Source organism: Apaloderma vittatum, unplaced genomic scaffold (genome assembly GCF_000703405.1).
Source record: "Apaloderma vittatum isolate BGI_N311 unplaced genomic scaffold, ASM70340v1 scaffold35168, whole genome shotgun sequence".
Classification (NCBI taxonomy): domain Eukaryota; kingdom Metazoa; phylum Chordata; class Aves; order Trogoniformes; family Trogonidae; genus Apaloderma; species Apaloderma vittatum.
In genome coordinates this window covers 42,091-60,989 of record NW_009730832.1, presented here as the reverse complement: position 1 = coordinate 60,989, position 18,899 = coordinate 42,091, and the positions used below count along the sequence as shown (strand labels likewise).

Here is an 18,899-nt window from a genome sequence, read left to right as displayed (position 1 = left end):
TGATAAAAATTCTTAATTTTTGTAAAAATTTCTCCAGTGAGAAGTAGATGACACAATATTCTTTTTATTACTGCACTAATCTTTTAAATATCTCTAGTTTGTTTCAGATTACAGTGGACAAGATAATTTCCTGCAGCGAGTAGGCCAAGATGGTTTAAATAATCCAGAAAAAGAATCAACAGCAAACAGTATCTTTCAAACTATTCGAAGCTGCAATCGCAGTTTGGAATCTGAAGAAAGTGAAGATAATTTTAGTGAAGGGAGCAATTCAAGAAAAAACTCTTTGAAGGACAAAAACCGGTACCAGTAGGTCTCATTTTATTTTCTGTTGTCACCTGTATATTTCATGTTTGTAATCTTTAACTTCCTTTTACCAAGACTTGCTTTTAGAAATAAGGGCAACTTTACCATCTTCCCTTGTATTTATCCTCTTCAAATTCAGATTTTCTCCCCTGTGATTTTGTTAAGTATCTGATACTCAAATGCTTTGAAACTCTCTGTATAGTTATATTTTCCCTCATGATGTAATTACTTCCTCTCATGATAAGGGTAAATCCTTTTCATCTTACACATAGAGCTTTAAAAATCCACAGTTACGATTACAATTTTGATCTGCGGTGACAGGAATAGCACCAGGACATATCTGTTATCAGAGCTCAGAACATTACATTCTGCATGCTTGGGAAGTGTTCTGCCCCCTTCAAAATAAAAGTTATTTATTATCTTTCAGAAAGGCTCTTCATTTAGAGACACGTTTATTTGAGGCTTTCAAATTATGTCCAGAAAACATCTGTAAGTCAGTGCACATTTTGAATTTTCTACTTGTGCTCCTGCTATTTTGCATAGAAGTTTACTCAACTGTGCTGCATGTAAAAATGCCCAGTGTTCAGTCATCTCACATTTCCACTTCTAAGACCTGGTATATTCCATGCTATTCACCAGCAAGAAATGTCGTATATGTTAAATTTAAGGCACTGCTTGATCTTTTAGGATGTTGCTTTGCAGTGAAGCTGCAGCCCATAAAGACATAGGTTGGTCAGCTTTAAACTAACTGCTAGAGCATTGTCAAATTAAGTAACAGAACTGTAGTGTTCAGAGGTGAAACACTATAAAATTACATGAGGCCTTTCATAAAAGAGCGTGCTTAGGTCACTGAGTTATTTTATTAATAATCTCTATCAGAAATATCCATATATTCAGAAGTATTTGAATTATCAGCTACTTACACATAAAATCTAATAAGTGACTGCCTGAGAAGGAACCTACCATCTTCCTGTTTTAAATGCATTTATTTCATTAACATGCAATTCTAAATTTCATTTCAGATAAATAATCATTGTTTCCTGAAAGAATGGTTTCTAATAGAATTATTCACATCTGGCTTTAGTTGCTTCTGGGAAGTGGAGCAGTAGATTAAGCTAAGAAGGACAGAGCCACTCCTCTGTCCATTTATGTTGTCTCTTGATTTACTTCAAATATTTTCTTCCAGGAGTTATTTTTCTTAATTAGTATGTTTTAAAATTGGCTTTCCAGCTCACAGTTCAAATGGAGAATAAGCTAGGGAGATCAACATTTCACTTGGATGAAGTAGAATTTAAATATAAAAGAACACTATGGAGAAGATTTAAGTTTTGTTTGTTGCATGTTTATGAAATCAGTTCTTGGTAAATTAGTTATTTATGGTTTTTATATTTAAATATAATGTAGCAAGTTCCATTCTAATTAAAGCAGGAATTTAATGGAAAATAAAAAGCTAATATGACACCAAAATGAAAGTTTAAAATTTAAAAGAACAAAACTGCAGATAGGTAATTAAAGCTACAATTTCTGATTCAGATTACTAACTGCTCAGTTACTAGTATGTGTAGTTCTGGTGCAATAAACACTGTTTTTAACTGTATAATGACTTGTAGGAAAATATTCCTGAAAGTATTAATTTAGCCCAAGTATCTCATATACTTTGGAAATTCCTTATTCACCTGCCATCTCCTTCCTACACATTCAGAAGCACTGGAGCAAATTGCTGCAGAGACAGAAGTGCCATATTCAGTTGTCCCTGTTGTATGGAGACTGCAATATTTGGTTTATTTTTAATGCTATGAACCAACTAAAGGGTTCAAAGGAAGAAACTTATGTTTCATTCTTGCAAGACCTAAGCCATATTTGCATACAATCCAAATTATATAATAATTTTGTATTGCCTGATAATTGCAGTACTGTGGTCATAAAGGCAGAAAAATACACCATGTAACATGTTTCTCATTACTTTAAAATTGCAAGGAAGATTTTCAATTAGTTTGACTTTTGCTGATTTGGATTAATATTGTGGAACATCAACCTACCAAACCTGGCAGGTTAGTTTGATTGAAGAAGATGAAAGACATCCAATAAGATCAGAGGGCAGTGGGTTGCACTGGCAAATAAACTTTTATCACAGTGTAATCAGTTGCCTGTCTAATCAGCCTGAATTTCTGGTACATGCCAGATAATTATCAAACTTTAATCTTTAGTAGAACTCTGTCTTTACAGTTCTCAAATAAAGGTAGGTAGGAAAAGACAAAAAAAATCAAGTTTGAAATACAGTTTTTATAGAATTGTTAATCAAGTGACCTATTAAGATAGTCTAAACTTTGATGCATTGCTGTATTAGCCTGATTTCATCTTCACATTTAAGCTTTCCTAATTGTGGTAAATACCTTTTGAATTAATAAGGGGAAACCTCAAGTTTTTTCCTTTCTGTATGCCATGCAATTATAAAACTGCAAACTGTTTTAATGTTTTCATTATCCTTTCTTTTCATTTCCTTGCATCTTAGTGCAGCACATGTAAAGAAAGCTTCTGATTCGAAGCGAGTTCTGTAAGTGTGTTCTCCATACTGGGTAGCTGTGTCGCTTTTGGCAGCTCCCGCCAGAGGCTGTGTTTCTGTGTCTCGTTACGTGTGTGTGCTTGGCTTATCTGCTTCTTGTACATTTTCATGTGCAGCATGCCACTGCTATCAAATGTGAAATGAGGCATAAACAAAGCTCTGTTGTTTCTGCCTCCACTATTCCAGGGTCCCCCAACCATGCACATCTAGTCTCAGAATACATTTTCTAGAATTTTGCAGAGACCTAATTGGTTGTTCTGAGGGCAAGGGGAAGAAAGAGCTGCTTTAGTTGTTTAACATGAAAATCATAATCACATAAAATACACAAAAATATTGTAATGTACATTTGTCTGGTAAGGCTCTGGTAAGGCAGTTTATACCAGCTCAGTTACAATACGTAACTTTAATATTTAGGAAGATTTCTTAAGGAGATAGAGCTACAGTTAAGACTGATACAATTTTTCTGCCTCTATCAGTCCCCTCATCCGAAGCAATAAATCCTTAGCCTCTTGGCCACTTTTTGCTAAATTTGGCAGAATGATAGAAATCTCACTGATTAATAAATTCATAGAGGAGTCATTAGAACTGACGTATGGAATAAGGGAAGAATTCAAATTAGTGCCCTGGGTAAAGAAGTGTTTGAGGAAGAGCTAAGGGTTATCCGTGCTGTTTAGCTTAGGGAGATGGTATCCGTGACTTGGAAAAAGTCACAACATGAATTGTCCTTTGCTCGAATGGTAGGACAGGGGCAGGAGCTGAGAGTATTGTGATGATATGAAAGGAGCGCACTGAGGGAATTAGGACAAGATGCAGAGGAAGCTGGTTTGGATTTTATTGGCCGGATATCTTTAGGAGAATGTGCTTCATTAGTTCCTCTGTACACAGAACAGTTTGCTCTTTTTTGTGTTCATTAAAGCAGTATCAAAATCTTGGTCATTTGTGCTTCTGCAGTGAAGAAATTTTATTTACACTACCTCATTTATTGTTACAGTATTGTTGCTCTGTATCTACTGTTTCTAATTATGGTAAAATATTTCAAAAATTTTGATTGCCGCATGCAAGTTTTATGTTAATACGTTGCTTAAGTAAAATGAAATTTTCTAATGGGAAGTACCTGATAAAATTCTTGCTGCATTCTTATTAGGAAGGTATGTATTTTAACCACTATTTTACAAGTGTTCATCAGAGAATTATGTATATGAAAGGTCTGCACATTAAATCAATAATAGAACAGAGATTAGAAGTACTGTCTTCAATCCACTAGATCCTGCTCACAGTTTTTGCATAACGGTACTTGATATTCCATCTCTAGCAATCTTATGCTGTGTATTGAGAAGCTAGACTCACCTGTCTTTAAGATCCATGTGGACTTTTTTTTAATTGTTAATGTAATATTTGAAAAGTTCTAGAAAATCTATTGTCACAGGAATTTTAATTAAATGTAGCAACATCTAGAAATTAATTCAAAATTGCAATAACATAAATTCTAATACTGTAAAAATTATAGTTCCTGTAAATGGAAATCATATAGTGACAATGGTATTCTTTTTATTTAAACTACAGAGAAAAAATATTCATCAGTCATAGCACAAATCAGCACGTCTCACTAAACACAAATTTCTCATCCTTGTTTACATGCAGATTTATAATCGGAGATCTTTCAGATTCTGAAAACGATATATTTGAGCAGTTGAAGGAGTGGGACACAAATTCAACAGAAGAGCAACAAAAAGCTTTCTGCCATGGGATAGAACTCATTCCCTGGTACGTGTTATCTATCCGGGCTGACGTCCATCAATTCATGCAACAAGGGGCAACCGTCATTCATTATGACCAGGAGACACATCTCTCAGCACGTTGCTTTCTCCAGCTTCAGCCTGACAATAGTACTTTGACATGGACAAAACCCACAACGGTTTGCCCTGCAAATGCTAAGGCAAAACTGAGTGTGCTGGGGAACGCTGCTGAGCTTGGTAAATACCAGTTTCTTGGTAATGCTGGGCTGGTGGAAGGTTTTTTGGACTTGTTTTCAGCCAAGGCTGTATATATGGGACACTCTGGAATTGATATGCACACTGTGTGTGTTCAGAATAAACTTTGTAATATGTCCCTTGAAGAAAATGGTATAACACTACTCTATGGACTTCAGACTACTGATAATAAGTTGCTGCACTTTGTTGCTCCAAAATATACTGCAAGAATGCTGTATGATGGGTTGCTGGAACTGACAAAAGCTGTAAGAAAAATGAGGAAATTCCCTGATCAAAGACTACAGTGGCTGCGGAAACAGTATGTCAGCCTTTACCAGGTAAAAGATACTGTGATTTTGTATAAGAAAAGTTCAAAGATGTCAACAACTTAATGTAATAATGTAATAAAGTTATAACTAAGCTAAGATTAAAAACGAGTACCAGATCTCCAACTTTGTAACACAGCTTAGGACAATAATATCTGAATCTCCACATAAAGTTCTGCCAAACCTTGCATGTTTTCAGTACGCTGAAGTTAAATCTTTTTTTTTTTTTTTTTTATTATGGAGCCCTTCATATATTTGGAGTTTTGGAGTCAGTATTTTATTAAAGAAAAAGCAATGACTGTGTTTGAAAAGGATGCAGTCAGGTGAGAGTGGTGAGAGTCAGGGCAAAAAAAATTTCCCCAAATAGCAAACAAAATAGCCCTTTGCTTCCTCTTGATGTTTTATCTTTCATTGGTTCCTTAGAGTCATCTAGATTATTGCTTAAGAAAAAATGTCCGTTCTTATTCTCCTTGTTCTGTTAATGCTGATAATTTTCGTAGGAGGATGGAAGGTTTGAAGGCCCAACCTTGGCTCAAGCTGTTGAACTCTTTGGAGGCAGACGATGGAGTGCAAGAAACACAAACGCAGGAACTCTCACGAAAAACACTGAGAAGCCCAGTGTACAGAGAAACAACACTCTGGGAATAAGTGCAGCAAAGAAAAAGAAGAAAGTACTCATGAGGGTAGAATACTTTTTTTTCATGTATTTTCTTGCTTATCATAGAATGATAGAATGGCCGAGGCTGGAAGGGACCTTAGAGATCATCTAATCCAACCTCCCTGTTATGGGCAGGGACACCTCTCAACTAGATCACGCTACTCAAGGCTCCATCCAACTTGGCCTTGACCACCTCCAGGGGGGGGCCAGCCACAACATCTCTGGGCAATTTATTCCAAAGTCTTGCCGCCCTCGTACTGAAGAATTTCTTCCTAAGGTCCAATCTAAATCTATTCTCCTTCAACTTAAACCTATTTCCCCTTGTCCTATCAGTGGACACTCTTGTAAAAAGTCCCTCCCCAGCCTTCCTGTAGGTTCCCTTCAGGTACTGGAAGGCAGCTATTAGGTCCCCCTGAAGTCTTCTCTTTTCACGACTGAACAATCCCAGCTCCCGCAGCCTGTCCTCGTAGCAGAGGTGCTCCAGCCCCCGGATCATCTTTGTGGCCCTCCTCTGAACATGATCCGACAGATCCACGTCCCTCTTATGGTGGGGGCACCGAAACTGGACGCAGTATTCGAGGTGGGGTCTCACAAGAGCAGAGTAAAGGGGGAGAATCACCTCTCTTGACCTGCTGACCACGCTTCTCCTGATACATCCCAGGATGTATTATTATTATTATGATTATCTGGCTGATTTGTTTTCTTTCTGCAGTAACTGTATTCTGAACCAGAGGAAATAAGTTAAATGATAATTTTAAAACTGTTTATTGCAGTTTCAGGGTTTGGGCTTATTGTTTTGCAGTAGTTTGGGTTTCTTTCCTCATACTTGAAACATTCTCAGGACATGTGGGTGCTGGGGCTAGCAGAAGGGGATAGAATCTTGTTAAGACCTTTTGTGCCACTTCAATACAAAGGTAAAATGTTAATAATAATTAAAATATTCATGTGGAAATTGTTGTTTGGAGGCTGTGTGTCTTTGTTTGTTGCTTGTTTTCACACTCTCAGAAACATCACCACAGTTATTCTGCCTCAGGTTAGCATGCAGTTTTATGTTACATGGGTGACAGAAACACTGGACTTGGGCAGTCTCCTCTCTGTTCTTGGACTCAACACTATTAGCAAGTGCCAGCTGAGAGGAAAAAGCAGGGACTAGCAGTTCTGTGCTCTCTATGTGTTCTAGTGGGCAGGTAGGGGAGCTCCACAAATGACAAGATGCATCCTCCCTAGGGCTCCTGTGCACCAGCGGAATAGTGTGAAAACAGCTGCAGCACTTTAGAGAGGTGCAGTCATTGTCATCTTCTGTGTGATGTAAAACTGAGGTGACACCTAATGGTCCCACATGTCGCTAGCTGTTTCTTTTCTAAAGATACTGGCCTTAGAAGAGTCTGATATATCTCATGGTCTTCTTAGAGATTGCACTGATAAAGAATAGATGTCGTAGTGGTTGGGGATGTTTATTATGATACTCATTATTTCTAGGGTGAAAGTGGAGAGGCCACTGATGATGAAATGGCAACTCGGAAGGCAAAAAGCTGTAAGGAATATCGTAATAGAAGTGGTTCAGATCCTCAAGATATTGATGAACAAGAAGAACCAGGTAGATATTTTGCTTCAGTCCTAAAAAGTCCCTCAGGGTTTTGCTCAAAGTCTTTGTATGCAGACATTTTTTATGGTGTTAAAAATACATTTATGATATAAAACTACTTTTGCAGTTGAAACTGCAAATGTCATAAGTGTTTAATTAATTTCTGTGGTGGTTCATTGTTGTTCTTTGATTTAGTTTCAGTACCACTTTCTTTACATTCAGATGAAATGGATATGTAAATGTATGTTTTTACTGTCTTGGGACAAATCTGGAATCCCTTTAGTGTCTTACTATGTGTTCATGAATTATGATATACATTTCTAATACAGAAACATTACTGGGGCAGATGTTGTAACTGTGCGCAAACTTTTTGTTTTCTCCATAGATCAAAGTATTATTAATGCTTCTCCATCTAACAACCTGCCATCAAGAAGAGCTCACTCTCTGACAGCATCTGGATCTCCTAATTTAGGAGCTACAACATCACCAGCAAGACCAGTCTCCTCTCCTGTAATGTCTTCAAACAAGAGTCAGTCTAGGTAAGGACAAAATTAATGCTTTGATTTAAAAAGAACAAAGTTATTGTTACTTAATTACCAACAAACATGATTTCTGTGCCAAACTGACTAAATCTGACAAAAACAATGCAAGAAATGTCATTGAACTTTTGACAGACATCTCAAACACATTGTAGAGCAGCATAGAACATTTCAGCTGAAATACCATGAGTCTAAGGATGGCTTTGTAACACGTCTCTGAGCAACATGCTTTAGTTTATGTCTGTTACAGAAGCAGATTGGAATGCTGTTCCAAAACTACACAAATACGGAGTTTAACTCTTTCTCTAGATCTTCTCCAAAGCATGGTTATAAATGTCTTCTGTATAATTAAAATCCATAGAAATGTTATTCAATGTGAACTGAAGTGCTGAGATTTCTCAGCACAGGTAATTTCTACCTGCAGGGTATTAAGTTTTGCTGACATTCCTGTTGATGATTGCAGTACTGTCTCGGGGAATTGGAGGAACAGATTTGAAATCTTTCTCTTACAGGCCTCTCCTTGAAAATTCATCCTTTTTGTGTTACTTAGGCAGTGAGAAAGGTTATGCTGTGGCTGTACAGTGACATAGTGCACAACTGTATTAATTCTATAAAAGTAACGGTGGTGGTAGTAGTTGTAGTAAAAATAATATAAAAATGCTAATATGTCAGGAATGTGAATGGTATGTTATGACATACAGAAGACAGTCTCAACAGAGGCCTTCCAGTGCATTTTAACAGAATGAATACTGAGGTATGATGTTACGGGCATGAAACCTGGGGTTTGCAGGAGAGCAGTTGTGAACAATGGAGGGGATTGCTGCTGCAGATGGAACATTATTTTTTAAGAGATATGTCTTGTGTAATGATTTATGTTGTGGATTTCTTCGGGATTTTTTTTACAGTTAAAACAGTTAGGTTTGGCAGTATGTGTGAGTAATAGAGCCACCTGTGGATATCTGTGGTTGGCTGCTTATTCTGTTCTTTACTTTTTGTTCTTCTCTGTCATTCATAACCATGGGATGAACATGCCAGACTAGGGTTTATCCCTGTAAGACATTTCTCTTTTTAAAGTTTGGAACAGCTTTCTTATATATTAAACTGTAAACATACTGCTTTATATTACCTCTGGAATATGCTTCTCTGTTCTGCAAATCTGATTTTTGCTTCTATGCCAAAATAATTGTTGTTCTCTGAGATTAAAAGGCTCAGCAGAGAGCTCGCATTCCTGGGGGAAGGACAGCTAATGTTCCTTTAAATCCTCTCAGTCCTAGATTTTTATACAGATCCCTGTGCAGCTTGGCACTGTGAGCCTCCCTGAGTTGTGACAGGTTTTCCCAGGCAAAGTTGTTTGGAAACTCCACAGCGTCGCTTGGTAGGACTCTCCCCAAATTGATACGACCCATCTTGCTAGAAGGATGTATCTGTTCCATCTGTCATGAGGAAATCTTCCTCAGAACAGAAATACATGTTTTATCCAGTAACTTGATGCAGTTTTCATGAGCCATTGAGAGACCTGGAGCACCGGAGAGAGTTTTATTCTTGATATTTGCCCTTCAGACCCTTGATAGATCTGAGTTTTGCTTGCCGATTTTCATGTGTGGACACTTCAGATGAGCTAAAAGAAATAAGTGTCTGTAGTGTCTCAGCTATGGTCAGTAAATCTAGGCTATCAGGTAGTTGGGACTCTGCTTTGCTGCAAAGTCCTGTGATCTAATCGAGAGGTGGCGTCCCTGGCAACAGGGAGGCTGGATTAAAATGATCTCTAAGGTCCCTTCCAGACTAGGTTATTCTATGATACATGTGTTAATTCACTCCTGGGATCTCTTTTAGAGTTACCGAGCTGGTTGCCTCCGAGATAGAATTTGGGTGCAGTTCTGCGAATATTTGCTACACAGACTTTTGCTGAGTAGATGGTGTGGATGGAGTCTTAAGCCATCTACAATATACTGTCTCGTAGGCACTCTCCCAGCAAAGATTGTACCTTCAGGCAATTCCCCCACAGTCATGACGTGCCCTATTGCTTTGTGTTACATGAACTAAATGGCAGTCTGTGAGGCAGTAACAAATGCCACAGCTTATTTTAGCCACTTCAGATAGAACACACACCAAAAATGAAAATGATATCTTAAAGACAGGCAAGCACCACGAGCGATCAAACCAGACTTGAGCCAGTTTCTGGGCAGTACAGAGCAATGTGGACTTGAGCCTTTCTGTCCCACTCAAAAAAAATATGGCAGAATAAAATGCCTTTAGCAATATAAATATAACTGGTGGAGGAGCTGACTGGGGCAGTGGTCCACAAGCTGTGGTGTGTATAGACTGCGAGTGGCACGATACTCTTCCTTCAGGCTGCTACCTTTAACAGTGATGATACACAAGCAAAATAAGTTTGGGAACCCACACAGGCTGAACACATATCCTTTGTTCTTTTTGCTCCATTTTTGTGGTTAATTCTGCAGTCTTATAATAATCAAGTTATATGTCAGTCTTATAATAATCAAGTTATATGTGTAATTATACCCAAACAGTTTTGTGAGTAGCATCAAAAATTAAGACTAAACGAAGTATCTATTCACCAAAATAACAGAAGATTGAAGTGACCTAGATAATGAAATAACCTAGGAAATACCAGATCCACTAGGAATGCTTGTAGGTATTTGCATGTCTCTGCACTGATTAGAACCAACAGAGTTTATTAATTGAGATTAGCATCTGGATTTAGACTCAAACACTGATGAGGCATCATAGTTGGAGGCAGTGTTGGAGGCTGGTTGAGCAGGTTGTGTGAGCACATGATCCCTCACAGAAAGCAGAGCATAGGAGAGTGCAGAGCAGAGGGTCCCACCGGGCTGCACAGAAGACTTCGCAGCACAGAAGACTGAGCTGGTAGCAAGAGGTCATTAGCTGCAGTGCAGCTGCTAGGAGGAGGAGAGCGAGAGAGATCTCTAGCTCTTTTTCTCTTTTTCTTGCCATATAATATGTGCATTAACTTTACCTGACAAGTACATTAGATCAATGTCTCTGCCAAATGAGAAGCACTAAATAAATTTCTTAAAGTAAAAAAAAATCTAAATATAATAATAGCAATTTAAAAAGAGGAGGACCTAGCTATCTTTGTTGTACATTTTAAATAATAGTAATTCTTAGAGGCAGAGAATGAAAAATAGTCTTTTTACATGTATAACTCACAACCTTGATATTCCTGATCTTCTTACAAATAATTTACACTAAGAATAAATCCTTGTACAATCCAGATGTCCACATAATTTCCAAACACAGATAGCCTGCAGCTGTCTTCTGTCATTCTTTCAAAGCAGATGTGCAACCAACAAATTCCCAAGTTCTTTGGAAATAAAATACTCCCTGTAAGGTGGAAGAAGCAGGTGAAAGGGTGGTAACACCACTGGGAAACAGATAACAGGGTATGGAAAATTAGAGATGGAGGCTTTTTTGCGAACAGAAGGTAAACTGCTTCCCTCATTAGCTGTGTATGCAGATATAATCCAGACTGCTACTAATTACGGTTTTGATTTTTAGTGGCAGTGGGATTTTCTTGGTTTTTTTGGCTTTTTTTATTTTTTAAACAACTATTATTTATTAAGCGTGAAACGATTGTGAAAAGTACTCTTTAGTGATCCCATGATCACTGAAGAGAAATGCTAAGCATTGCCAACTGCTGCTGGTCTTCTATTCAGTACTCTGCAGTTCCAGAGACTTTCCTTATCATGGTTTGTTTTTCTTGTCTGATAAAAATGTTAGGTATTATTTTAGCCAAAAAGTTATATGCAGTATGTCTGTACTTGCCATAGTGATGTCAAACAATTTGAACGTTATCAACTAAAGTAGATGGTATTTTTTTAATACTTTTAGATCACATTCGCTTTTCACTTGCATGCGTCTCTCCCAGGCCAGGAGTGAATTCAGGAATCTGATCTAGCGTATTTATGTAAAAAGTCACCTGCTTGTTGCAGATGTTGCAAATGTCTCTAGGAATACTGGACAGCAAGCTGATCTGTTTTTCTGTCACAGTTGTTGCAACTACTTGTACTGAACCTGATGACAGAATTTATAGATTAATGGATTTGTAGATTTGAACGTTAGAGAGCAATAAAGTCTGATACACAGTCACCTGGTCTGATATTTTGAAACAAATATTGTAACTTCTGGAGTTAGTTATGATTTAAACTAGACAATTCTTGATACTTGTGCTGGCTGCTTAGACCCCTCCCTTTTGAGGATGCTGGTGCTGTGAGATCCCATTCCTGCAGTGTGTGTTCATGAGTTTTTAGGCCCAGGAAGGGGCTGAAGAGCTCAGCACATCACTCCAAATTAGTACATGAAATTCACTAAGGAATTGTTCATGCTGCTCAAAGGGTAGTTCAAGCTGGAAGTTAACTACGCTTTAATCCTGTAGTAGCCTAAAGATTTTTGGGATGCGGCTTTTGGAAATGTAGTAGTTCTGCTTCAAAAACTTTGTTCAGCTGCACAGTTTAGATTAACAATCACAGTTATAAAGAAATTAACTCGAGTCAACTACAATTATTAGCATCAAACAACTTCTGGTTTCTGTGATCATTTTATGCCTTTGCTCTCAATAAATTCCAGTCTGCTTTTCCTTCCTTCAGCCCACAAAGCTGAAAGAAGGAAATCATTTGAACCTTGTTTTTAGAAGGAAATGGCCTTCAGAGGTTACTGTCCAGAAGAAGAGGACTGTAGCTTGGCCTGTCTTTGAGGTATCTGGTGGTAGTCCTGACTGGTTTTGGGAAATATCTGGGAAGCCCATGGGCTGAGAAACAATTGAGGGTTGAGTGCCAGCAAAGGCGAAGGGTTATGCATCTTAAAATCTGCACCTTTAACGCTTCCAGATAAAAGAAACTCCAGGTACATAAGGAAAACATTTATTTTTTCTTGCATATTCAGTCAGAATAATACTATTTTATTTTGTTAGTGCACAGCTTTAGGGAATTTATTTTTAACTTAGAAAATCTTCTAAGAACCTCATAAACAGCCTGCACTGTAAGAATACTGGCATTGATTTCTTCATAGAGAAAATGAGAATGCTTTCATTTGTGCCATTTGCATCAGGCCTGTTTCAACGTAGAAGAGTTTTAAATAGCATGCATATACATTATTAATTCTGGAAAAGTTAGTTGTCTTGAGGGGAAGGAATAACTGCTATAAAATCAGAAGGCACAAACTGTTATTATGCATCTTGGAAATTACTACTTTATTTGGTTCTTTCAGATATCAATAATAAATGCAGTGAGGAGAGTACAAATAAAGTGTTAATGCAGTAATGCATAATACTTTAATAACTAGAAATTTAACGTAACCAAATTACAGCAGTCTCTTTTTAATTTAGTACATGGAGCAGCAGTAGCTGGCATGGCCGTGTTAAAGGAGGAATGAAGGGGTTTCAGAACTTCATGGTGTCTGATAGTAACATGACTTTTGTGGAATTTGTAGAGCTCTTCAAATCTTTCAGGTAAAATATATATTTATTCTGTTCTAATCTTATTCATCCAAGTTTATAAAAGAGCAAAAATTGAACTTCTCAACTCTTTTTGCAGTGTCCGTAGCCGCAAAGACCTAAAAGACCTTTTTGATGTCTATGCTGTACCTTGCAATCGGTCTGGTTTAGAGCCTGCTCCGCTATACACTAATTTGAAGATTGATGAAAATAGCAGTGGATTTCAGCCTGATTTAGGTTTGTTGAAGAGGAAAATACAGCTGTTAGACTGCTGAACAGCTTCAATTATCGACCTTTGGAAAAAGTGTCTCAGTCTCATAAAGAATTATCAGTTATAAGTTTAAGTAGAGGATTGCTACCATACCTCCGCTAATACTTAGTTACCAGGATGTAAGACAGGTTTTTAGTTCAGAAATGAAGGGGTGGAAAAGTATTCCTGCTTGACATTAGCCAGATGTATTTGTAACCAGTATAGCAGAGACATAAACCTTGTTGCTGAGTGGCTGGGCCCGGCACAGGGATCTGCATCTGGTTGCAGGAGCTCTGGAAGGGGTAAAACACTGAGCAAATGTAGGGACGAGAAATGAGGAGGCTGTGCCCTGTGTCTCCTTGGGTTGTTTTTTTTCCTGTTTGTTTTCCTAGTAGGTCTGCTTTATGTGGGACAATTTTTTTACATTCCCCAGTTATCATAATCTAAGCCTGGAGCTTTGTCCACATTTAAAGACAGGTTTTTTGCTAAGCAGCCTGTGGGGAGGGTAGCGTACAATTAACAAATGGCATTGGAAGAAGATAATTGGTGATTGTGTGGGAGGGTGTGGGGTTGCACACAGCGAGGGAAAGGCTTTGAGGCTGTACATATTGGTGAGAGGAAGCAGGAGGGTCCTGGGTGACAGTGTGTGAAGCTTTGTTGAAAAAGTTCCAGGATTTTGTTTATAGTAATTGAACACTTATTGTCTGCTCCTGCTGTTTTCAAACATGCTTGTCAGCATTAAAATATTCAGTCAGATATTCATGTGTATGTTATATTACATTATGTTGTATATGGTGCATATGTAGTACACATAATTATGTAGCTTATAATTATATTTCCTTTTTTTTTCCTTCTAAGATTTGTTGACTAGGAATGTTTCAGACCTTGGTTTATTCATTAAGAGCAGGCAGCAACTATCAGACAACCAGCGGCAAATATCTGATGCTATTGCTGCTGCCAGTATCGTAACCAATGGTACTGGAGTTGAAAGCATGTCGCTGGGAATATTTGGAGTGGGAATCCAGCAGCTGAACGACTTCCTAGTGAATTGCCAAGGAGAACACTGCACCTATGATGAAATTCTCAGTATTATCCAGGTCTGTAATACAAACATGTTGCAATTCCTTTAACTCCTGTTACTTCTGTTTTCCCCACTAACATTGTCAACCTTGTCATTAGAATAGCATATCTGTGGGGATATCTCCTTTCACACTGATGTCACTACAGTTAACTTAAATTAAAAATTTTATACTATCATTCTGGACTTTGCATGATTTTTTTGTCCTTTTATGGACATAATTACAGATATCTGCATGATTTTATAGTCCAGAATGATAAAAATCATGCAGATATCTGTAATTATGTCCATAAAAAGACAAAAACATCATGCAAATACACAGGTGTGCTTTCTCTGGAAAGAGATGTTACCACTTGGGAAAAGTATTCATGGCAGTGCATTGTCTTCTCATTGTCTGTGACAATCTTTAATAGAGCTTAACCCTAATTTGGAACTTAAAAAAAAGCCCACCATATTTCCACATATTTTTATTTTATGATTATTTTAAAAAAAAGTCCAGAGCAAACATAGACATTTTATTCTCTCATCTACAATAGCTGAAGTAATTAGAAAATACGTAGGAAAAAATTTAATTTCTCCAAACATGCATAATTAATACATTTCAAAATTAAGCCCCATTTAGCAGTTAATAAAGGCTAAGATCTATGTATTTCAACTGTCAACAAGTAATACAAAATTGCAAACTTTAAAAGATAGAAATTCTATGGAAACATCAGGTTAGCATACCACAAGACTCTCTAATTCGAGATGGTGGTGTGCCGTGTTTAAGCACAGTAGGCAGGAGAAGGATGCCTCATTATAGATCCTTTTCAATTTCAGCTTAACTACGCTTTGAACAGGAGGTGGATTAGATGACCTCCCAATATCCCTTCTAACCGGAATGATTCTTTGATTTACAGTTATGAGTTTAGTATGTTTGTTTAGTGATTTGCAAAGCAAGTATTAGCATGCTGCAGGCACCTAATTACTTCATCAGCCAGAAGACTGGTTTTCCTTACCAGCTTGTCAGTTCTATGAGCAAAGCCATATTTCCAAGAATTGTTATGCATCTCTTGAATTTCTTCCTCTTCATAGAAATTTGAACCCAGTGTGAACATGTGCCAGCAGGGACTGCTATCTTTTGAAGGATTTGCAAGGTAACTGTGTGTTAATTTTTATATATATATATTCAGATGACACCAGTGTACTGATGTTTGTATGGTAGCAACAAAATCCTCAGCGCAGCATGAAATTTCCTCATATCTTCTTACCTCTAGATTTTTGATGGATAAAGACAACTTTGCCTCGAAAAATGATGAGTCCCAAGAGAATACTGAGGACTTGCACTTTCCACTGTCGTATTACTACATAGAATCTTCACACAATACTTATCTTACTGGCCATCAGCTTAAAGGAGAGTCCTCGGTAGAGCTCTACAGCCAGGTATGCAGGGTTGGATCATTGTGTAGTTTTCAACATGAGCTTGTTTGTTTAACTGGCAAGTCACAGAAACATGACCTTTTTTGCTTTGAAAATCTCAATGTCCTAAACCCCTGCTTGCAAAACGTTGGAAAACATGATGTGTGGGAAAGCTGCCTGTAAGCACAGTTGTGCTCAAATGTCTTTTCTGAGTTAAAAAAAAATGGGGTTAGTTTGAGATTCATAGCATTTAGACACCAGTCAGTCTGACCCAACCTACTAAAATTAGACTTTCCCACAGGAAAGACTGATCTAATATTTTAGTTCATTCAGATGTCAAAAACACTACTCAGATACTGTACATTGCACTGCACAACAAAGACAGATTTCAAATGGAACTGTAACTTCTAAAAACATTACTTCTAGGAATATTCTGCCATTTTTTTAGACTTTATGCCTGATTGGTAGTTAACAGGAAAAAAATTATTTCTCCCTAGGGCTTTTGGTTCTGTGTTTGTTTGTTTGTGTGTGCGTATATATATCTGAATTTGTGTGTCTGTATATTTACCAAATGCTAGAGAAAGCATTGAACTTCCTGTGAGTAGTGTTTTCGTTACTCTAAATGTTAATGACTCACCATTGAGAAGGACTCATCTGGTGCCCCATGTGCTGCTTTGCCTGGAATTGTAAGACAGAGGGGTGAGGCTGCCTTAGGGAAGCCCAAATAACGTGATTATGTTGAATAATGCAATTGCAAAGCATATTCCTGGTTATTATATTGGTAATAGACGGGAAGTGAGATAGAGCTCAGCTGGCTCCAAATTTTGCATGATGCAGCAAAGCTTCTTCCTGTCCCTCAAGTAGCTGTCACCAGAAGAGAAGGGGCACTTTGTTCTGACTCAGTGTTTCTGGCCCTCACAGAAACGATGGTGTGCCAGCTATGGACATAACTGCCTGAAATCTAATTATTCAGATTTTGAATAGGAGAAGTATTTTTTCTTTGTTGATTAATGTTTTTTCTGAAAATGGGTTTGACTGTCAAGTTTTTTGTTTTCAGTAAAATATTTAATTGTAATACAGATGTTTTCAATGATAGGCACGCTTGCTAAATATTAGTAGCAATAATAAGCTGGGCTGCCAACAAATGCGTTAGCTTATGTTTCCCTCCATGCTTCCTCTTTGCTTTCCTCAATGGTTGTAAGTAGAGTTTCATAAAATAAATGAATAAACAGATGAATACGTACATGCATACATCCATACATACATACATGGCTGGCACATTTCAATTTTAACTATCCTCATGAAAGTCACTCAAAAGACATTATTTTCAGACCTTCTTCTATTTAAAAAAACTAACAATAACAACAAAAAGGGCCGGTAAACAAACTGCAGATGCTGTGCCCACAAGCTGTCATGGCCGCAACCAGGAATAAATTGCTTTACAGCTGCCTTTGCAGGTAGAAGTAGGGAAGTGCTTCTCTCCCTCAGAGCATTACACTGTACATTAAGAACTACTTTCTGCAAACAGATTCCGTGTGTCCTGTAAGATACCATGGATTTCAAAGCTTTATGGTACTTCTCCTAAGAACCTAGATGCTTTTTTTCCACTCTTTCTCAACCTAGGGAATGCAGTTAGCTGAGGACTGTGGCTTCTGTGGGCTGTGATTACAGAAATCGCAGTATTCTTGCTGAATTACAGTATTCTTGCTGAATCATCAGGCTTTCATTTAGCTCTGCAGTGTCTGTCTTCTGCTTTCATGGCATGAGACTGTGGCTTACACATGCTTACACTGTTCAATTGCATTGTAGGTTCTTCTACAAGGCTGCAGAAGTGTAGAATTAGACTGCTGGGATGGCGATGATGGGATGCCTATCATTTATCATGGGCACACTCTTACTACCAAGATCGCATTTAAGGTATGCTGGTAATTGCACATACAAACAAAAAATGAGAAGAAAATCTGTAACTTTTTCTCTAAGGAAGGAAAAAAATCACCTGCTAGAAAAATACAAATCCTAATCAGCTAAATCTTAATAGAATATGAAATATGGGCTACGTCAGACATGAACTCCTCAATTGTAAACATTATGCTTTTCAAATTAGTTTTTGTAGCATATATACTGTAATTTTCTCTTTTTATTGTCAACATAAGTAGCTGTTAGCAGTTTTTTGTAACAAGATACTGGGCTGATCTGTAGGAGCTTGTTTTGAAAGCAAATTGAGGATTCTTTCTTCTTAGAAGGGAAAACAGATGCCTTCCTTTCTCCATTTCAACTAACTGTAAGTTAACTGAATGCTGTAAAATAATCACGTGTTCTTTCAATGGCCTTTCTTCCTCACAGGAGGTAGTTGAAGCTATTGATCGCAATGCATTTATCACCTCCGACATGCCAATTATCATATCAATAGAAAACCACTGCTCATTGCCTCAGCAACGCAAGATGGCTGAAATCTTCAAGGTAGACCATAAATTGTGGTAACTTACTCTAACTACATGCTTTGGGATTTTCCATAATATATCACATGTTCTCAACATTTCAGAATGTATTTGGAGATAAGCTGGTAACGAAGTTTCTGTTTGAGAGTGACTTTTCTGATGATCCCATGCTTCCTTCACCTGGCCAACTGAAAAGAAAAATCTTGCTTAAAAACAAGAAACTGAAAGCCCATCAAACACCAGTGGATATATTGAAACAAAAGGTAAAGTCCTTCCTTTATAACAAACAGTGAGACCTAACTTTTATTTGAAATAATT

At 37.6% G+C, this 18,899-nt stretch overlaps 1 protein-coding gene across 1 annotated transcript in view; it reads left to right on the top strand.

The window, feature by feature from the left end:
- PLCE1 (phospholipase C, epsilon 1) overlaps nucleotides 1-18,899 on the top strand; it is a gene marked incomplete at its 5' end in the record, with an annotated part of 54,341 nt that overhangs the window by 16,173 nt on the left and 19,269 nt on the right. The window contains 14 exons of the mRNA XM_009874935.1: nucleotides 98-306; nucleotides 2,816-2,857; nucleotides 4,508-5,174; nucleotides 5,663-5,845; nucleotides 7,300-7,417; nucleotides 7,791-7,944; nucleotides 13,310-13,432; nucleotides 13,518-13,654; nucleotides 14,526-14,764; nucleotides 15,820-15,881; nucleotides 16,002-16,167; nucleotides 17,953-18,060; nucleotides 18,487-18,603; nucleotides 18,686-18,844. Of these exons, the coding sequence (XP_009873237.1) occupies nucleotides 98-306; nucleotides 2,816-2,857; nucleotides 4,508-5,174; nucleotides 5,663-5,845; nucleotides 7,300-7,417; nucleotides 7,791-7,944; nucleotides 13,310-13,432; nucleotides 13,518-13,654; nucleotides 14,526-14,764; nucleotides 15,820-15,881; nucleotides 16,002-16,167; nucleotides 17,953-18,060; nucleotides 18,487-18,603; nucleotides 18,686-18,844 (2,484 nt within the window). The remainder of the gene's footprint in view (nucleotides 1-97; nucleotides 307-2,815; nucleotides 2,858-4,507; nucleotides 5,175-5,662; nucleotides 5,846-7,299; nucleotides 7,418-7,790; nucleotides 7,945-13,309; nucleotides 13,433-13,517; nucleotides 13,655-14,525; nucleotides 14,765-15,819; nucleotides 15,882-16,001; nucleotides 16,168-17,952; nucleotides 18,061-18,486; nucleotides 18,604-18,685; nucleotides 18,845-18,899) is intronic.